This window comes from Ipomoea triloba, chromosome 2 (assembly GCF_003576645.1).
Source record: "Ipomoea triloba cultivar NCNSP0323 chromosome 2, ASM357664v1".
NCBI classification, from domain to species: Eukaryota; Viridiplantae; Streptophyta; class Magnoliopsida; order Solanales; family Convolvulaceae; genus Ipomoea; species Ipomoea triloba.
This window is the reverse complement of record NC_044917.1, coordinates 15,578,183-15,598,272: the sequence shown is the minus strand read 5'-3', so window position 1 is coordinate 15,598,272 and position 20,090 is coordinate 15,578,183. Positions and strand designations below refer to the sequence as shown.

The 20,090-nt window shown below is 32.8% G+C and overlaps 2 protein-coding genes and 3 non-coding genes across 5 annotated transcripts; all 5 read left to right on the top strand.

Moving 5' to 3' along the window:
- Positions 1 to 4,108: 4,108 nt before the first annotated feature.
- Positions 4,109 to 4,815, top strand: LOC116011394. The gene has a single exon (XM_031250957.1). It carries the CDS (start codon positions 4,195 to 4,197, stop codon positions 4,813 to 4,815), a length of 621 nt encoding a protein of 206 aa, XP_031106817.1. The 5' UTR covers positions 4,109 to 4,194.
- Positions 4,816 to 15,624: 10,809 nt separating this feature from the next.
- Positions 15,625 to 15,696, top strand: TRNAD-GUC. The gene has a single exon. It is a non-coding gene; the product is annotated as a tRNA-Asp (tRNA).
- Positions 15,697 to 15,770: 74 nt separating this feature from the next.
- Positions 15,771 to 15,842, top strand: TRNAD-GUC. The gene has a single exon. It is a non-coding gene; the product is annotated as a tRNA-Asp (tRNA).
- Positions 15,843 to 15,916: 74 nt separating this feature from the next.
- TRNAD-GUC lies at positions 15,917 to 15,988 on the top strand. The gene has a single exon. It is a non-coding gene; the product is annotated as a tRNA-Asp (tRNA).
- An 88-nt stretch (positions 15,989 to 16,076) lies between these two features.
- Positions 16,077 to 18,637, top strand: LOC116009547 (peptidyl-tRNA hydrolase, mitochondrial-like). Its single transcript, XM_031248760.1, has 8 exons — positions 16,077 to 16,420; positions 16,506 to 16,590; positions 17,191 to 17,258; positions 17,341 to 17,391; positions 17,463 to 17,536; positions 17,953 to 18,011; positions 18,101 to 18,177; positions 18,247 to 18,637. The coding sequence occupies exons 1-8, from the start codon at positions 16,130 to 16,132 to the stop codon at positions 18,358 to 18,360; spliced, it is 819 nt and encodes a 272-aa protein (XP_031104620.1). The 5' UTR covers positions 16,077 to 16,129; the 3' UTR covers positions 18,361 to 18,637.
- The last annotated feature ends 1,453 nt before the right edge of the window (positions 18,638 to 20,090 follow it).

The window sequence follows — 20,090 nt, the reverse complement described above, 5'->3', positions numbered from 1 at the left end:
ATTTTCTTGCTCATTTTCTGAAAAATTAGCCAAACACATAAAGACAGTTTTTTGTTGCACATCCAAACACAAGAATGAAAAATGTATTCCGGAAAATAAGTCATTTTTCAGAAAATATTTTCCAGAAACCATTTTCCTGCTTTCCAAACACACCCTAAGACTCAAACCTACCACCTCCCATACGAGGAAGCTACTTGGTGCCACTGGACCACAAGGTCCTTTGGCAAAAAAAAAAAAAAAAAATTATGAGTTAGCCAGTTGAATTAAATATATGAGCATTTGAAAACTCAAAAAATGACATTCGAAATTCTTTTTTTGAATTTTTCAGTGTTAGGCTATTAAGAGAAAACGGAAAATACTCATTTCGATCAAAGGAAACATAATCCATTTTGATTAATAATATCTTCTGACTTTTTTAATCAAAAGACATTTTTTGGATTCTTATATCACTCAGTTCTCTCTTTCTCTTTGAGTGATGTCAAATGGATAGGTGGACCCGCCATTTGCCTGGTTATTGTTTAAATGGGATGAGACTAGTTTAGTAAAAATATGAGTTTGATCAAGTAGGGCCTAACAATAAAAATCTTGACTTGACCCAACTCATAACTCAAAATATTTTTTTTTTAAAAATATTTTTTCTTCAAATTCTTTATTTTAGCTTTATTATATTTATCGATGATGGATTAAAATATAGATAGGAATAGACCGAACCAAATAATAAAAATCTTGAATAGACCCACAATCCAAAAGACTATTTTCAAATTCTTTAGTTCACCATCATTACATTTATCAATTTCTAATTAAATATGAGTCTAACTATGTCAAACTAAACAATAAAAATATTGGTCCGACCGGCACACGTCTAAAAAATAAAAAATTTCTTCAATTTCTTAAGTTTTGAATTATTATATTTATTAATTTATGTATTTATTTTTATTATAATAAGTTACAAGTTAAAAATTATGTATCTATATCTTATTATTATAATTATTATTAATCTTTATAACTATGCAACTTTTATTTTAATATAAATAATAATTATTATCATCATTAAATTGATTAATATTCTATTAAAAATTATTTTGTAATAGATGTTCATGTTTTTTAAAAAATGAATCAAACAGAAAAAAAATTACTATTTTATTTTTAATTTTCAACCTAACACTAGAAAATTTTTCCATGTTCCAAATGGATTATAGAAGTTTTTGATAAAATTAGCTATTAAGTAAAGTGATATGAAGTAGGTTTACGATTTAATAAGGAGGATAAAAATAGTAAAAAAAAAAATTAAAGATGATAAGCTATGAGTCTATATATTCTGAAACTTACATGAAATAACTTTTCAAAATAAGCTATTATTTGAAATTCTCCTTAATTACTAAATAAATCTTATAGTTTATTTGTACCAGAAAATAATTTCTGGAACGAAGATGTATGTGTCCGTTTCTGAAAAATATTTTAATTTTCTAGTGTTTAATTAAAGGTTATAAAACAATTTTGTGTGTTTGACAAAAACTCTAAATTAAAAAAAAAATTGTTCATTTTCTGCTTTGTTTATTTTCTAAATAATTATTACTTATATTAAAATTTATAATAATTATAAGGATTTAAAATAACTATAATAAAAATTATGCAAATAAATTAACTAGTTGGGGTTACAATTATGTAAATTAGTCATTTCAAATCTTGTGTATTATAGTGAATTTGGCTATCACCATAGAGTGTTTTGCCTCGCAGAATATGAAGTTTTCGAACTACATTATTAAAATCTAGTGTCGATATACTATTTCCTTTCTTATTTTTGGTGTGGTGAAGTTTGGCTTTTATATACTCTGTTGAGTCTGTTCATATCCCATTTTTTCCTTTTTCACTGCTTATGCTGATGTTGGAATGTGTGTTGTAACACAGAGAAATTTTCTGAGTTCATATTATACTGTTTCTCTTATCTAAATTAGGTCAAAATTCCTACAACTTAATGGGCAACAAACCAATTTAAAACCACCCAGAGAGAGAGAATTGAGGGGGAGAAAAGATCCAAAAATGTTTCAGAGTAAAAATTTTAGAAGACATTTTTCGCCTAAATGATTCATTCTCCTTTTGACTATATATAATGAGTATTTTTCGTTAATTTCATTTTTCTATGATAATCAAATAGTATAAAATTCAGAAAATGATTTCTTGAAGTCATTTTTCAAGTTTCTAAATTGACTTTAAAATGAGTTATAAGTTCTTAAATAAGCTTGGGAAAAATGGTCAAATATGCCCTATAACTTTACACGAAAGTACAATTAGACTCATGAACTTTTAAAATGTGCAATTAAACATACACTTAAACTTGTCATTTTGGTGCATTTGAACCCAATAACCGGTTAGTGACTTGCAATAGTAAGTTACTAGGGTTTCGACGGTGCTCTAAAGAAAAAATCAGCCACTGGTGATCGAGGAACGGTCGCTGATCACCTTCTTTGAAGAAAAAGTGACCAGCTCAGTTGTTTTCTCTAAAAAGACGACCAAGACTGGTTGCCTTCTTCTTCTTCGATTGGAAGAAGGCGACGAGTCTGATCGACCAGGCGTCAAGTTTTTGTGAACGACAGTGGTCAACGACTGTTTACTTACTGGTGACTAAGTGATAAATTGTTGTTTCAAAAAAAAAAAAAAAGCGATAAATTGAACTTATTTGATTGATTTTAATAAGTTGAAGTGTTTAGTTGCACATTTCAAAAGTTTATAGACCTAATTATACTTTCGTGTAAAGTTGAAAGCTCAATTTGACCATTTTCCTAATTAGCTTGTAGTCTTGTACCAAATAAAGTAATATAATAACTTGTTTGCTTCAATTCATGCCTGTGTTAACCAAAACAAATTCATAATTTCATATTAAAATGAAATTAGATAACAACTATGGAGTAATAGACAAATCTATAAATATGAGATTCCCAACATTGTCCTCTATCAAACAACTTATATTCTCAACTAGACAAAAACCTTATCGTAATATATGTGTGATGTCGCAGTCAAAATAATTGAGAACGGAGGAGGCATTATTATGTCGACAGTCGATATTATAAATTCAATTTTGTTTTATTATTTCTAACTTGTAAGTTATTTAGTGTCTATTACAGAGAGTTCTTTTTATAATTATTTAGTATCACGATTGAAATTATTAATTAATTGTTATTATGTAGTAATTGATATGGTATTTATACGAGTAGTTTATTATTATTTATTATTATAATTATTTGAAACTCATTATTATTATTATTAAAACTCTAAAGAATAAAAACAAAATTTATACCTCCTCATTTCCTTGTTGAGCATTTTGATTATGATTTAATGAATTAAGCTTTCTTCTTCAAAAAATAAAATTTATATTTGTTCACTACCTAATACATAATTTTATTATTATATTGTTGTTGTTGTTGTATCACAACTAACAAACAACCTTCCTCAAAAACAAAAAAAAAAAACAAAAACAAAAAAAAAAACAAAAAAAGTAACAAACAACCTTGGAGCAATTTACTCTTTTTAACTCTTTTTTTTGAGTGATTATGGAAATTCAAAACTACTCTGATTTTGTACACGGAAAATTTTGAAATTTACTTGTAAGTAAATCATATTAAGTGAGTCTGGTGTGAGGAATTCAATGATATTGGCGACAAATTTTTTTTTTAAGTACTACTGACTCTGTTATAATATAGAGTCCCTTCATAGCTACTTTCTCAACCTAATGAAACACAAAGAGTCAATAGTTGACTCCACCCATGAAACTGTTAATCGGGACACCGGATGCCACTAGACCACAAGGTCTTTGCCTATATTGACGACAATTAAACTTGTGATTTTTAAATGTCGGAATCATATTCTCTATATGGGTTACCACTTTCAGAGCGGAGTAATATAACCCCTTTTTTTTGGTCGAAGGACTAATATAACTCTTGATTTCACAGTAACCTGTCATTTACACATTACGTTGTCCAATTTCTGTGTTGGCTATAATAATTCAAATCAAACCATATCTACTTCTACGCCTCTATTCTTTGACTTCTGAAGAGTCCATCCTCCCATTGTTTTTTTTTTTTTTTTTAAATCTAAATTCGTGAATGCCAGTCTTTATAGATTGCTTTCAAAATCTAAATTCCTCCCATTTTTTTCTTCATCAGATCACTCTCTCTCTCTCTCTCTCTAAGCTGAACAATGAACGCCGATATGGACACCGGCCGTGAAACTCCCGCCGGCAGCCCAAGAATCTCATTCTCCCACCACCTTTCGTCCGCCGGAGATCACTGCCCTTACAGTTCCGAATCCAACTCCGACTTCCATTTCTGCAACATTATCGAAACGGAAACAGAAACCTCTTGCGCAGATGAGATCTTTTCCAATGGCTTCCTTCTCCCTCTTCACCAAAAGCCCCAGGCGTCCAAAAAAGATGATGATGAAGCGTCGAAGGTGAAAAGTCAGTCTAGGCCTTTCTGGCGCATAAGGAGGAGCAGCAGTCTGCACTGTGAGAACAGCGAGAAGAGAGGGTCAAGTTGGTCATTTCATTCCTTGCCACGCAGCAGCTCCACTGGCTCCAAGCAAACAAAGAAGAAAACTCCATCATCTTCATCGGTTCACTTTTATGAGTTTCCATTATCGTCGTCGTCGCAGAAGCCTCCGTTAAGGCCGAACCATGGAAACGGCGCCGTTCGGATCAATCCGGTGCTCAATGTGCCGCCCCCTAGTTGTATCCATATCCCCATGGGAAATACTAATCTCTTTGGGTTGGGATCTTTGTTTAAGACTGGTAAAGATAATAAGAAGATCATCAAGAAATAATGATCATTTTTGTTTTCCTTTATTTTCATTTTTTTTTTGTATTGTATGTAATAAACTCATTTCTCAATTTTGCACTGTGTTGTGATGTGTTATAAATTCAAGATTTTCACCACATACATCAATCAATACAAACTTAATCCCCAATTACCCCATTTTTCAGGAGTTATACTTCTTGTACTTCCAAATTCTAGTCTTTCACTTTTATCTTAAAAAATAATATATGTATCAATTTTAGTCCTTGACTATTAAAATTTTCAAATTAGGTGCATGACTATTCAATTTGTATCATATTTGGTCCTTGACTATTAACGTTTTCAAATTAGGTGCATGACTATTCATTTTGTATCACATTTGGTCCTGCCGTTAAATTTTCCGGTCAAATTTCCGGCGAAGTCACCGGTGACCGACTAATTTATTTAATTTTTATTTTAAAAATTATTTTAATACTTCGTAACTTTTAAATAAAAAACTTAAAAATAATAAAATAATAATAATAAAATAGAAAACGCCAGTCACCCCCGATGACTTCGCCGAAAATTTGGCCAGAAAATTTAACAGCAGGACCAAATGTGATACAAAATGAATAGTCATGCACCTAATTTGAAAATGTTAATAGTCAATGACCAAAAGTGATACAAATTGAATAGTCATTTAATAGTCAATGACCAAAAGTGATACAAATTGAATAGTCATGGACCTAATTTGAAATTTTTAATAGTCAAGGACCAAAATTGATACATGTATTATAATTGAGGGACTAAAAATGATATTTTCTCTATCTTAAACAAGGATAGATATTTTCATCATGTGGGTCCCAGATAAAATGTCTGCACTAAAAATTGGTGAGAGAGAGTAAAAATTGAGAGTTCCTTGTAGTAGTATTTTCCTTTTTCCCCCAACTTGCTGCTAGTTTTTCTTTGTATGTATATAACATACAAGGACATTGTGAATTAAATATAATTACATGTACCTTTTAGGCTTTTACCTGAAGTGACAAATTTGTGCTCCTAATGTAGGGTATTTTTGATAAACTTGCTAAATAAGACCTTTTTTTTTATTTGAAAAAGACATAATGATCCAGATTTACATGGTGATAACTGATCATTTCACAATTTTAATTGATTAAAAGTACACACAAGTAATCTCAATAGTTCATGGGTATTGTTCATGCCACAGGTTAAGTTAGAAGTTATTCACATCATTTAATCTACATCGATCTCTATAGATACAAAAAGGTACACATTTAATTATATAAAAATACATTTACAGTTCTCAAAAAAATAAAAATACATTTACATAAAAAAAACACAAATGAATACAAAAAGTTCTTTTCGCACCTTGATCTCGATCACCACTATATATATATATATATATATATATATACCCAGTTAAATTTGGATTATACGTAAAAGATATAAAATGGTGGGAGGGAGGGAGAGAAGATCAGAATCCATAAAAGGCTTAATTTGGGGCACTTAAAAGTTAAGAACATGCAGGGGGCCCTTGTTTTAGGGTTGTCACTTTTGATTTTACTCGTATTATTAAATGATAATGCTTAGAGTGTCTTGTGCTTTGATGTGTTTGTTACACCCATACATATATGATATAACCAATGAATTAGGTTGAGAGCTTTTTAGGAGGCAGTTGGGGCACTGTCTCTTGCTTTTTGTTTGGTCTGGTGGGATTAAGACAAATGACTTGTTCCAAATTTATGTATGGGTTGTACGTATTCTATAATTGATGATTGTACCAAGTTATTGTTTTATCACTTTTTAGTTTTTATGTATATGTGCATTTTTCCGTAACGAATCTTCTGTGAAATTGTCTCATGAATAAAGATTTGTAGCTCGGTCACATACGTCTTCTGTAAATAGATTAGAACAATGAGAGGAAATTTTTTTTTTTCATGCCGTACACTAACAATTTTAACCCTTAAACCTCTTAAGAGCTAGCCCGAGGATTTCTTCAAAGCTACATGACCAGAGTTCAGATTCGGAGTATGAGCCGAGTTTTGGATGGTCTGAAGGAGATGACTTTGAGGATGAGAATTATATTGAGCATGAGGAGTGGTTTTAGCACGCTAGGGGGCGCAAGGGAGGATGGGCATGTGGTGGGCGTGAGAGGAGGTGTAGCCACTACGAGTTTAGATATAGATTCTGATTATTGATTAGCTAGTTTGTCCCCGTTTATACTTGAGATATGGTTTGGTCCAGTCTCTTTTTGTATTTGTTTTGGTGGTTAATAAAGTGTTTGAGTTTTTTTTTTTTTTTTTTTAAAAAAAAAAAACCTTAAACCTCTTCATAGTTATTTTATATGCAGTAAAAAAGCTGTACGATTATACTTTCAAATATAAAAGAGTAAAATTTGATAAAGTTATAGTTTCTTTTTGTTGTATTTTCCTTTAGTATGAAAAAAGACTAAATTGAAAATTTGTTAATATAGACAAAAAAGAATCATTAATTCATGAATATGCAAGAAATCTCCGATAGCCCTATCTATAGGTTACAAGTCCGCTCGGTACGGTACTTTTGGACGGACAAAGAAAAGTGTGTCTACTGTACACCCTTTGCATTTACTGTGGCTTTGACTTTATATCTTTCTGATTTTTCGTTTTCTTTTTCCACTCATGAATTATTTATTTAATTTTTATATTTAATTTTTTATTTGCAAAATGTCAAAATGATTCAAGGCTCATTTACTCCAAAAAATTGTTCTTTGTTTTATGTTTTTTAAGACCCATTAACTAAATGAAAACTGAAAACATTTTTCGATTTTCTAAAAAATAGAAGAACTTTTAAAACTGTTTTCTAAATGTAAAATAGAATCATGTATAATCTACTTGGTTATATATATTACTATAACCACACTCTCACCCATTATCTATTTACATATTTATTTATTATCATATTCTTTTTTCTTATAACCATATTCTATCTTTTCTAATCGCATTTACTTATATAAATATAATTTATTAGCTTACGCTCAAAGTTAGACATTATTCACATTACCAAAATTAAAACTTGAAATTTACACCAAATTTTAGATTTTGATTGAATTCAATATATTATTGATTCGTATATTTTTAGTTATGTTATATTGTAATACAAGTTTGATCTGGATATTGAATATTAAAAACTAGAGAAAATTTTCAGTTAATAGATGAGCCTTTAATTTTCACACAAAGAGCATTGTCCATTTGAAAGGGTAATAGAGGTGTCATCACATTACATAGTAGTTGGTCAGAAATTTTTTAGTATTTATATATTATAGATATTATCGATTTAAAATATTTATAATTTAATTTTATCATTATATTTATTCTCTTGAACAAAAAATGTTAAAAGAAGTTCATGGCCTCTTGAATTGCTTTTTTTTTTAATACTACTAACTCTATTAGAATGCAGTATCTGTCCATATACTTTCTCAATCTATTGAAGCCCAACGAGTCAACATTGCTCCCACTGAGATTCAAACTCATGACCTCCCACTTGGAAGAATCACTTCATGCCGCTTAATCATATCATTTAATATTTATTATGTAATAATGAAGTATTGTTAATCCAAAATCACAGTATTTCTTCTAATACATTTGAAAGTGAATTTTTTTTTGAGGTATATTGACAATACTATCTAAGGGACTAAGGGCGCACATTACTTAAACTCTATCATGTGCAATTTTTATTTTATTTTTAATGTGAGAGATAACATATGAAATTAAGGGTGTGTTTGGTTCACACATGGGAATCGGAATCGGAATGGGTATCAAATACTTGGTAATGGTAATGGGTTTTGGTGAAAGTATTTAGCATGTTTGGTAGTTGGGTGGAATGCGAATGATTATTAATAGTTGGGGAAGAAAGGAGGAAGGGAGATGAAACCCTTATTTAGTAAGGGTATGAGTTTTTTCATTAATGGGGTATTCCAAACCCATAGTAGCATTCACAAAACCTATCAACCAAACACAAGCAATCACTTTCATACTCATTCATTATGTCTAAACCCACCAACCAAACACACCCTAAGAGTTCTATATAAAGCCATCACTAATTGAACAAATACAACTAGCTATAATTTAAAATAAACTATAAACGTTTAGAATGACTCTATCAAACGTAGCAAACATGTCCAAATATAAACCGTTCAAGTATATACATCATATGTTGAGCTTTGTTCAATTCTTTAATAAATAACTATAGTTTATACCAATTAATTATTATTTAATACCATGTTCAAATATAAACCGTTCAAATATATACATCATATGTTGAGCTTTGTTCAATTCTTTAATAAATAAATATAGTTTATACCAATTAATTATGTGGTTTAATACCAATTTTTGACTTATATTTATTGCCAATTTACTACTTTTGGTCGTCACCTTTAAATCGATCATTATAAGTGAAAATTGCACTTTTCATCATTAAGCTATATAGTAATTGTAAAATTCGTCCCTAAGTGTTGGTCATACTCACTTTTCGTACTGAAATTATCATTGATCTTGCACTTTTTGTCACTTTACTAGTAAAACATTAGGGACAAAATTTGCAATTTTAGTATAACTCATGGACGAAAAGTGAGCACGAAAAGTGAAATGCCAATGATAATTTAGGGACGAAATGTGAACATGACCAACACTCAAGGATGAATTCTACAATGACCCTATAACTTAGGGACGGAAAGTGTAATTTTTCTGCATTATAATTTTTTGAGTTTTAATTTTCTACCATTTTTCATCCTCCACTTATCTTTTCATCTCTTAGCCAGGTAATTCATGGACATTCCTAGGGCTGTCAAAATGGGCCAAAACCCGCGGGCTGACCCGCATGTGCACCTGCTCCTCAGTGGGGCGGGTTAGGGTCATGAAAAAATAGACCCGCGAAAATGCGGGCCTAATGAGACGGACCAAATTTAACACGCGGCCCGCGCGGGCTAACCCGTGCGGACCGCGGGCCGACCCGTGGGCTAAGTAAAAAAAAATAAAAAATATATATATATTCATAGCACATGTGAATATATATATATTCACAGTCTGTGACTATATATATATTCACGCACTGTGAATATATATATATATATATATATATATATATATATATATATATATATTCACAGTGCGTGAATATATATGTATATTCACATTCTGTGAATATATATATATATATATATTTACATACTGTGAATATATATATTACTATTTAAAAAAAAAAAAGAGGAAGATGAAAACCACGCGGGGCCCGTGAACCGCGCGGGACGGGGTTAGAGTCACACAAATTTTGGCCCGCGGGCCTAACGGGCCGGCCCGCAAAAGCCCGCCAGAAATTTGGCCCGTGGTGGGGCGGGCCTAACAGGACGGGCCAGCCCGCTTTGACAGTACTAGACATTCCCATCTTTTCAGTTGTTTTTAGTCAAAAATTCACAATACTCAGAACATTAAAATTGATATTAACACAGTTAATTATGTATAGTTGTATTATCTCAAATCTAACATGATTACCTAGTACTAAAGATTATGGTACAAAATAATTCAAATTCATAAATTGGTATTTATATGGGAATTTATGGAGGCACTTCCTGGATTTGACATTTTATTATTTTGTGTAGTGTGGTACCCGGGAGGACCGACCTAAGGTAGGCGGTGGGCGAGAATGGTCAGTAATTCAGGTACGGCATGGAGCGCAGTAGAGACATCTTTTTTAGTACTGGGCAGGGAAAAATAAGAAGCCAAGGGGAATCCAATTACTGCATACACAAGACAATCAATATATGGAAAAATTATCTTCAGACTTTTAGGACACTAGCTTTTTAAAAATCCCATGATTGGTTAATATCAATTATACTATTTTTTTTTTATCATACACGATGTATCCTGAATAGGACTTAATTATAATTACACCATATTTGATTCATGAAATGAATAGATTTCAAGAATTGTATTTTAATATTTGATTGCATTAAAAAATAAAAACATAATAAGTATTTAATACAAAATTATCATCCACGTTAATAAATAATAATAATAACATTATTATTATTATTATTATTATTATTATTATTATTATTGATATATTCGTAATACATACTTCTAATCTCTAAAATTTAATAAGAGATAATAATGTTAGTTCTTAAATGAAATTAAAACTGTGCTAGTAATATAAGTTGTATTAAGTGTTTGTTCTTTGTGTTATCTGTGTTGTTCTTTTACATTTTTTTTTTCAATTTTACACTTCACATTTTTTCTTTTGACCTTTATTTTGACACTAGCATTTTGCACGTGTTGATGCGCGAAAGTTCATGTCTAATATTAAAATATTGCAAAATAAAAAAAAATTGGTTCAAATTATATTTCACAATTTGTTGGTCCCAAGGTAGTGAGAAAGTCTAGAAAGGGGAGGTCGGGAGGTTGAATCAACTTTCTTCAATTTTGAAAAATTGTTCTAATTGAACTTGAATTTCGAAAGATAAATAAATACAACTTTTGTTAATAAAGTTTTAATCAAGAGTGCGTTGTGGAAGACTTTAAAAACTGCTTAAACGTTTGTAGCAGTTTGCTTCTTGAAAAAGATTGTGTGTTAAGCTCAAACAAATAAGAATATTAAAGTAAAGAATAAGGGATAGATAAACTGAGCCAATGATTTATAGTGGTTCGGGAAATCCCCTATTCTACTCTTCTCCTCAGCATAGGAGAGATTTCACTAGTATTAAATTTCACCCAAATACAAGTGATCACCCCACAAAGTTAGTAAGAACAAATTTCTTCACCAAGCTTCTCGTTCTTCACTACAACACCTCATTCTTCAAGGGTCTACCACAAAGTGACATTGAAAAGAATGAAGTATCAAATTGAGTGGTTAGTCAAGAGGACTAATTTCTTTAGACAGAAACGTTCCTAGACGGGCATAGAAGCGGTCGGCTGATGCCCGATAGAGCGGCCTGCTTAAATTCCTTCCCTTGGGCTCTTCACCTCTCTTCGCCTAGAGTGAAGTTGAGTTTAAGGGCGACCGCCAGTAGCATGGGTCGCACCGCGACTCTAGGTCCTCTCTCGCCGTGGAGGTATCACTTCATCCTCCTGAGCGAACGCCCGGGGCACTTGACCTTGAATTCTTGCTACCAATTGGGTTAGAGTCGTCGCTGTCTGTTGAATGACATGAGCCATCGCTTGGAGATCCGCAGGTGGTACCTATGCCCTGGGTTCTTGCTGCCCTCCACCACGAATTGTTGTTGAGTTGGTCACGAAGATCACCCTCAAGGTTGTTGTTGAGTTGGTCCCGGAGGTCACTTGAGTTTGTTTGTCCAGAATCCATGTCATCACTACCATTGTTGTTGATGTTCAGGCTAGGAGAACCATCGACGTTGATCTCAAGCTCTAAAAGAGAGCACTAATGGTGGTAAATATGTTACCGGAAATATTTGTTTATAAGTGAACAGAGATAAATTGTGTTGTTATCACCTTAGTACAAAGTTTCCAAGTGTGCCACCCCATTTGTTACATGGGCTCAATTTTTATACTGTACAATGGTAACGACTACAATTATGGGCACTAACGGCCTCCTAATAAGTGTAATGACTCCCTTCCATAAGTGTCAAAACTCCTCAATAATTGTTGTGCGCTATCATCCGTAACTGCCCTTTGTTGAGGCGGTAATGCATTGGACTTTAAGAACCGTTCCACCTCTTCCTGCTTCACTCTTGATCCTTATCAACTAACAAAGTTGATTTCTTTAACTATTTTGGGTCAATCCAAATGTGCTTCGGGTCAGATCCAGTACTTTGTCCGATTATCCTGTCAGTGTCATTTATTAGAACATTAGAAAAAGGGGCAAATTAAATGAACCTTCAAAAAAGGAGAAAATCAAACAAATTGAGAGACACAAAACAAATTAACAAAAAGTTACCACATTTTTTTCTTGAAATTCAGCTGCAATGTAAGAATTCCAACCCTGAATGAGTTGCCAAAAATTCTCTAAACACTGGTTTGTAGTCTGCATACAATCAATTTGATCAATTAAACATCACCTTTTGATTTACCAATGAGTTAATTCCAGCAATGGTCCTCCGACTATGTTAATTTTCCAAAATTAGTCCCCGACTTTTAATTTGGACAATTTAGGTTCCTTGACTTTCAAATTCTTTCCAATGTTGGTCCTTTCGTCAAATTTTGGTTAAATTGAGGTCAAATCAAGGGGTAAAATTGTCCGTTTACTTGTATACTCGTATTTCTTCTGTCCTATACGCTATATATATGAATATAATATCAGTCGAAGAGACATCGAATGAGATTATATGGCTTCGATTGAGACTTCGACTGAGATTATATTCATATATACAACGTATATGATAGGAGAAATACGAGTAATAATACACTAAACATGTGAACAGACAATTTTACCCCTTTATTTAACCTCAATTTAATCAAAATTTGACGAAAGGACCAACATTGGAAATAATTTGAAACTCAAGGGACCTAAATTGTCCAAATTAAAAGTCGAGGACTAATTTTGAAAAATCAACATAGTTGGAGGACCATTGCTGGAATTAACTCATTTACCAATTGTTACCATTTTTGTAGTGAAATTAATGCATCAAGAACGCAAAAGCTTCAATGAATCACCTTGTTTTTGGGGTTCGCATATTTAATTATTACCAGCAGTAAAATGAAGAATTTGATGAAACAAGTTAAACTTTCTTGATCCAAAAGACCCCACCCCACTCGAAATGTTAAAAACAAATCCTCATATTAGAGCTAAAGAACTATATAATAAAGATAAAATTTTCATGATTTTATGATTTCATGAAGCTTTTGCTACATAAACCTAGCTTTAATCCACATATAGATTGCCATGGAGCAAGAAAACCAACATTATGTACAACAAGAACACTTACTCCACTATAATCGATGCAACTGTCAAACTCATTCAATCTTGAAATTGATTCTTTGATGTTGAATTCACCAATTGCATCTAATTGGCTAGCATCTACTGTGACTTCATCAATCTTGTGGAGTAGACGAGCGAGAGGTAGAAATCGGTTGAGCCTCACGAGCCAAGATATTTGATTCCTAAGACATTTAATTGGTCCGTACTACTTACCTCTTCAACTAATTCCATCACGATAAGTGGTGGCTTCTACTTAGTAACAACAATGTTTCTGGTTCAATCTCCTATATTATGTCAAATGCAAAAAGTTTAGTACAATTGCAACTTCATACAAACCAGATTTCAGGATTAATCCTCTAGGGTTAGGGAATTTGCTGAGCCTTCAAGTGTTTTTTTTTTTGGTTGGGCGAATCAGATTGAAGGTAGTGTGCATCATTGACTCCCTTTAGTTTAGATTTCTCCCGGATATAAGTGAAAGAGATATGTCAAAAATATGATTTTGTCCCTTCTCTATCACTTTTTTTTTTCAATCACTTATTTAAATACAAACATTGTATATTAAATCAGTCGCGCAATGCGTGTGTAAAACCTACTAAGCAAATAAATGTAATACTCATCTTACCATTATGATCGTCTTACTATTGTGTTTTGCGAAACAAGAAAATAGAGAAATGGTAATGCTTCATACCATACATGCATAATGAAAATTATGCAGAATCTTATATGTTCGTTCCCACAAACTAATGTCCTCTAGGACTGTTTATGTTGATGTTTATACATTGTTTCTCCTACATTTGCTAAAACAAACATAACATGGGATATGAATTTCGAAAATTGTAATGCACTCCATCTTTGGCTAGTTTCAATTTTCATTTACCAAGGTTGAACAAGATATCATAATATCAAATTCACTATTATCAGCGCTAAAATTCAATTCTAGATTGTTGGGAAAATAAAGTTGATAACGTGAAAATAAAGAAATGTTGTACTGTAGAGTAACCACTACACTAGAAGTGAATTTGCCACTACTAGTTCATGTTCACAACAATGGCATCACCCCCAAAGTTAACACAATAATCTCCACCATTGTGCACCAAGAGTCAGGATTGAAACTTATATAACATTCTTAAAGTCAAAGGGGATAAGAAAGAGACAAGACAATTTAAATCTATCTATTCCAGCTTAAGAGCTACCCCATTTAAATCTAGAAACCTAATAAACATGGCCACATATTATTTAAATGAATCTTGGGCACTCACCAATTTAGTGGTAAAAAAATAATCCAATAGACAACATATAGAGATAGTTGAGAACAACAAATTATTATTACCTTTGCATTTTCTAAGAGCAATCCAATCGGCCAAAGGTTTTTGTCAAATTTGTTTTGCCACATAGGAGAGAGAAGAGGGGAAAAAATGAGGAAAAAAAGTTGTTGATAAAAAAGAAAATCAACTTTTACATGCCTAGCGGATTGCGCACTAATGCACATTAAAAAAAGAAAATGGGACCTACAACAAACTATGCAAAATAACCAAAAATATTCTCTCTCATCCATCTCACCCTCTCTCTTACACCTAAGAAAGAAAAACTTGAAAAAAAGAAAAAAATCATTAATAGAGACGTCCTAAATATAATAAATTCTTTTTCAAGAATTAAATCTAAAAAGTGATTAAAAATAAAAGTTACATCTAATATTAACTCAAATGAAAAGTTATGTTGTATTTTGTGTAATGAGGTAAAGTTAAGGGCACAACAAGTAAAGTGTTGTAGAAATTCCACATCAAATTTTTGAACTACCAAAATGATTTCTTAAAATGAAACCAAGACAGAATCTCTCGGTCGATGTTAAGCAACTTATTCAGAACTTGAATTAGCATTTCTTATGATATTTTTATTAATTTTTATATATATTAATTGTATATCAAAGAGCACTCAAGTCGTTGTAGTATAGTGGTGAGTATTCCCGCCTGTCACGCGGGTGACCCGGGTTCGATCCCCGGCAACGGCGTTTTGTACAATTCTTCGTCTATCAGGAACTGTATCTATTATATTTATATTAATTGTATATCAGTAAGCACTCGAGTCGTTGTAGTATAGTGGTGAGTATTCCCGCCTGTCACGCGGGTGACCCGGGTTCGATCCCCGGCAACGGCGTTTTGCACGATATTTCGTCAATCAGGAACTGTGTATATTATATTTATATTAATTGTATATCAAGAAGCACTCGAGGCGTTGTAGTATAGTGGTGAGTATTCCCGCCTGTCACGCAGGTGACCCGGGTTCGATCCCCGGCAACGGCGTTTTGCACGATATTTCTACAATCAGGAACTGAAACGTCGCCGTACTCTCCATTCCCTTGAATGCTTAGCTGATCATTAATGTCCAAAGTCAAATCGGATTTCCAGCCCCGCCCCAACTTTTTGACGAGAAGGTCCTCCGTAATGAATTTAGCCGCCGCATCAACGGCGACCTCCCTTCTCCGCCTGGGTCGCCGTCTCTTCTCCCCCACCCCCTCCGCCCCCTGGGCCAAAATCCTGTTTTGCTCCTCCTACTTAACAGGGTTGAACTGCAGTCCTACCGGAATCATCACTCATCAATTTTGGCATTCAATGTCTACCGAGAAACCTGCATCAATGGATCCCAAACAGGAGAAACCGAAGCCAAAGCCCCAGCCTTGGCTGATAGTTGGCCTCGGAAATCCCGGCAAACGGTTCAACTGCACTCGCCACAATGTTGGTAACCTAGAACCCCTTTCCCAGCCTAGAGGCTAGAAACTGAGAGATGTGTTGGATAATTAATTTTCCTTGATTAATACAGGTTGGTTTTGAGATGGTGGATACAATAGCTGAAGCCGAAGGGATATCAATGAGCAGTGTTTCCTTCAAAGCCCTCTTTGGGAAAGGTTACTTCTAATCTGTTTCTTCTGTAATACTTCTAGCTTTCTGAACTAATTTGAATAATGCATGTTTACTTTTGCTCCTATCAATTGTTATACCATGGACTACTGTCCATGATCTAAAAAAAAATAAAATTATGTGTCTACACTTAATATATTAACAATTTATGTCTGTAAATATATTAAGGCACCTAACATGGTAACTATAGACACATGAACTGTAGACACAATATAAAGAACATATTATGTGTCTGTAGTTACTCTTACGTGTCTTCAGTTTATTTACAAACTGTTAACCGCACAGAATATGTCAACTTCAACTACATATTTGAAGGTTATTTTAAATCAGGGTCCATAGAATAATTTGCCTGCTGCTATGCTAATCTATCTTATTGTATTTTCGGTAACCCAAACTTACAGGATCATATTCATTGTTTCTTCAATATGCCCCACTGCCAAAAAGAACCCTAGTATTTCTCCCAATTTAGCTAGTTTTGATTAATAACAATATGCCCTAATAATTAAATTTTAAAAGTGTAAGAAGAAAAAGGCTATTTTTGTTCTTATGATGCATTTCCTTTCGTGGTTTTGGTTATGTTTATCCAGGTTTTATTGGAGAGGTTCCGGTCATACTTGCTAAACCCCAGACTTTTATGAATTTGAGCGGTGAGTCTGTAAGTTCACTCTTCACCGCGTATCTTTGTTCTGCTCTACTTTTCTTCAGAATATGTGACTGAGAATTTTGGTTTTTAACAGGTTGGAGCAATTGTTTCATATTACAAGATTCCACTGAAGCAAGTTCTTGTGGTAAAATATTTATTGAAGCTTGAGTGTAGAGACTATAATTCTTTTTAACTAATTCTATTCATCTCTTTCAGATTTTTGATGACATGGATTTGCCTTTTGCAAAGTTGCGGTTATTGCCTAAAGGTGGACATGGAGGACACAATGGGTAATTTCTGGTTTAAGTGTTTGCCTCAATTAAGGCATACAGTGCATATGCTCATTTATCTGTCCACTTGTATTTATGTTTGCCCTATAATTTCTTATTAGTATGGGTTGTGAATTTTATGGATTTGCATTGCTGTTTTTCCAACTCGACCTGTATCTGATTCAGTACACTCATCCCTCTTTCATTTTGTGCCTTTAATTTTGATTGGGGGAAATCTGGAGGAGTTTTAATATAATGAAGCTTAACCTTCTTTCATTTCCTGAATATATACTAGAAATAAAAAGACCAGATATATTTAGACTATACATATTCCCTTGAAAAAACTAGAACTCTTTTTCCATCATTGGTTTCTGAAACTACAGTTATGGATGCATATGTGCATTCCCAATCTGATTGCACTGTTTTCCCTGTTTAAGGATGAGGAGTGTTATCGATCGCCTCAAAGGTAGCCGTGATTTTCCTCGTTTAAGAATAGGTACTTATAAGATAGTGTTAGTTTTTACTTGTTTTGCACTATATTGGAGTTGCTTTATTTATATATGTTTTACTTGTTTTCTGGGTTAGGAATTGGAAGGCCCCCAGGGAGAATGGATCCTGCAAGTTATGTTCTCCGGCCATTTAATAGAGAAGAACGTGCAGAGGTACGTGATCAACATCTCTGCCATTAAAGGCACAACAAAATTTACTCATGTTAATTATGTTCTTTTCAGCTTGATTTTACATTACAAAATGGCTTGGAGGCAGTGAGAATTCTAGTGCTCGAGGATTTTAACAAAAGTGCAACATTCGTTAACAGTGCGAAACCTTTGGAACAATTTAGTTAAGTTTGTTAATTTTACAGTATTCGTTTGGGCAGAAAGCAATGAAGGGTCATGGAGGAAGGTTATATTTATGGCTGATAGAAACACATCTGCTACTACACACTATATTATAGTTGAATTTGATTGAACAACAGGCTAGAAAAAGGTCTTGTCTTTCATTTTTGGAGATACATTTTCAGGTTATATTCTTTATTTTATCACTAGTATTATTCTCAATATGTTTTATCAACCGATGTTCAATTCGTTTTCAACGGTAATGCATTGCTATAATCTTCACTGAGCCCTAAACTCCTTGATCGAGTCACCTCCATCACAAAGCATTGCTTTATATTGTAGTTTAACTCTCAATTTGTATTTTGCATGGTTTTATTACTCTATACTGTCAAGAGGAGAAAATCAATAAGATAGATGATGCAATGGGCTCTAAGGACCTGGAGACACTTATTATGGACTCCTAGCAAAACAAGAATGGCGGATTCTTTCGGCTAATTATACCACGGTTCATCTTGCATTGTGAATCTTAGTCTAAAATCAATTGTGTTCATGTGGGAATTTGTTGGAAATTTTGGCTTAAATGACATCTAAAGTGGCCATTTTGCGGTATAACTTTCAGTGGAGTCTTATTTTGATTTGGGTCAAATTAAAATAGATTTAAGTTCATAGGTGAATACTTGTGGCTTTAGAGTTCAAAAATAAGAAAACTTAAATATATATATATTAACATATATAATAGTAGATATATTAACATATAGGGTCACACTTGTGTGAGACCGTCTTACGGATCCTTATTCGTGAGACGGGTCGGGTCGGGTCAAAGCACCATGCAAATGTCATACTTATATGTGCAAATCTCACACTTATATGCTCAAATATAACACTACTCAAAAATACAATTTTTGTTACTTATAAGAGAAAAAGTAATACATTTTTCATAATAAGTAATGTTGACAAGTACCTCTCACTTATAAGGGCAAATATAATACTTTTGAGGAAAAATGTAATACTTTTAAATCGAAATGTAAAAGTATTGTATTTTCCCTTAAAAGTATTACATTTACCCTAATAAGTAACAAATTTTTTATTCTTGATTAGTATTACATTTGAACATATAAGTATGGCATTTGTGCATATAAGTGTTACATTTGCATCTTGACCCGACCCGACCGGTCTCGTCTCATGGTGAGACGGTCTCGTCTCATGGTGAGACGGTCTCACACAAGTTTTTGCCTAACATATATATACGTACTGTACTACATTAGCAGCTATTAGCATACATTAACATATATTAACATATAAATATATACATTAGCATATATACATACATAACTTATATGTATATAATTAGGAATTGGTTATTATATTAAGTTTAGGAATAAAATAATAGTAGATTAGTTCACTAGTCTCAAATAATTTTGGGTCTCATAAAATAGTATGATCATAAATTAATATAATTATAAATTATATAATAATAAATTTTATTTATATTCATTTCAAAAATAATAAATAATACTAACTAAAAATACCGAGTATCACAATCTACCCGCCATAAAAGAAAGCTTCGTCCTCGAAGCAGTCCTATCTTAAAACTAATAAGGTCCAAAAATTACGTGGTGTTAAAACGTCATTTGCTCGCAAGACCATACAACGGTAGACCACGTAGGGAAGAAGCCTAAAGCCCCAATCTCCGCCTTTCCATTCCTTTTACACAACCACTTTCAACCTTCCATTTACTT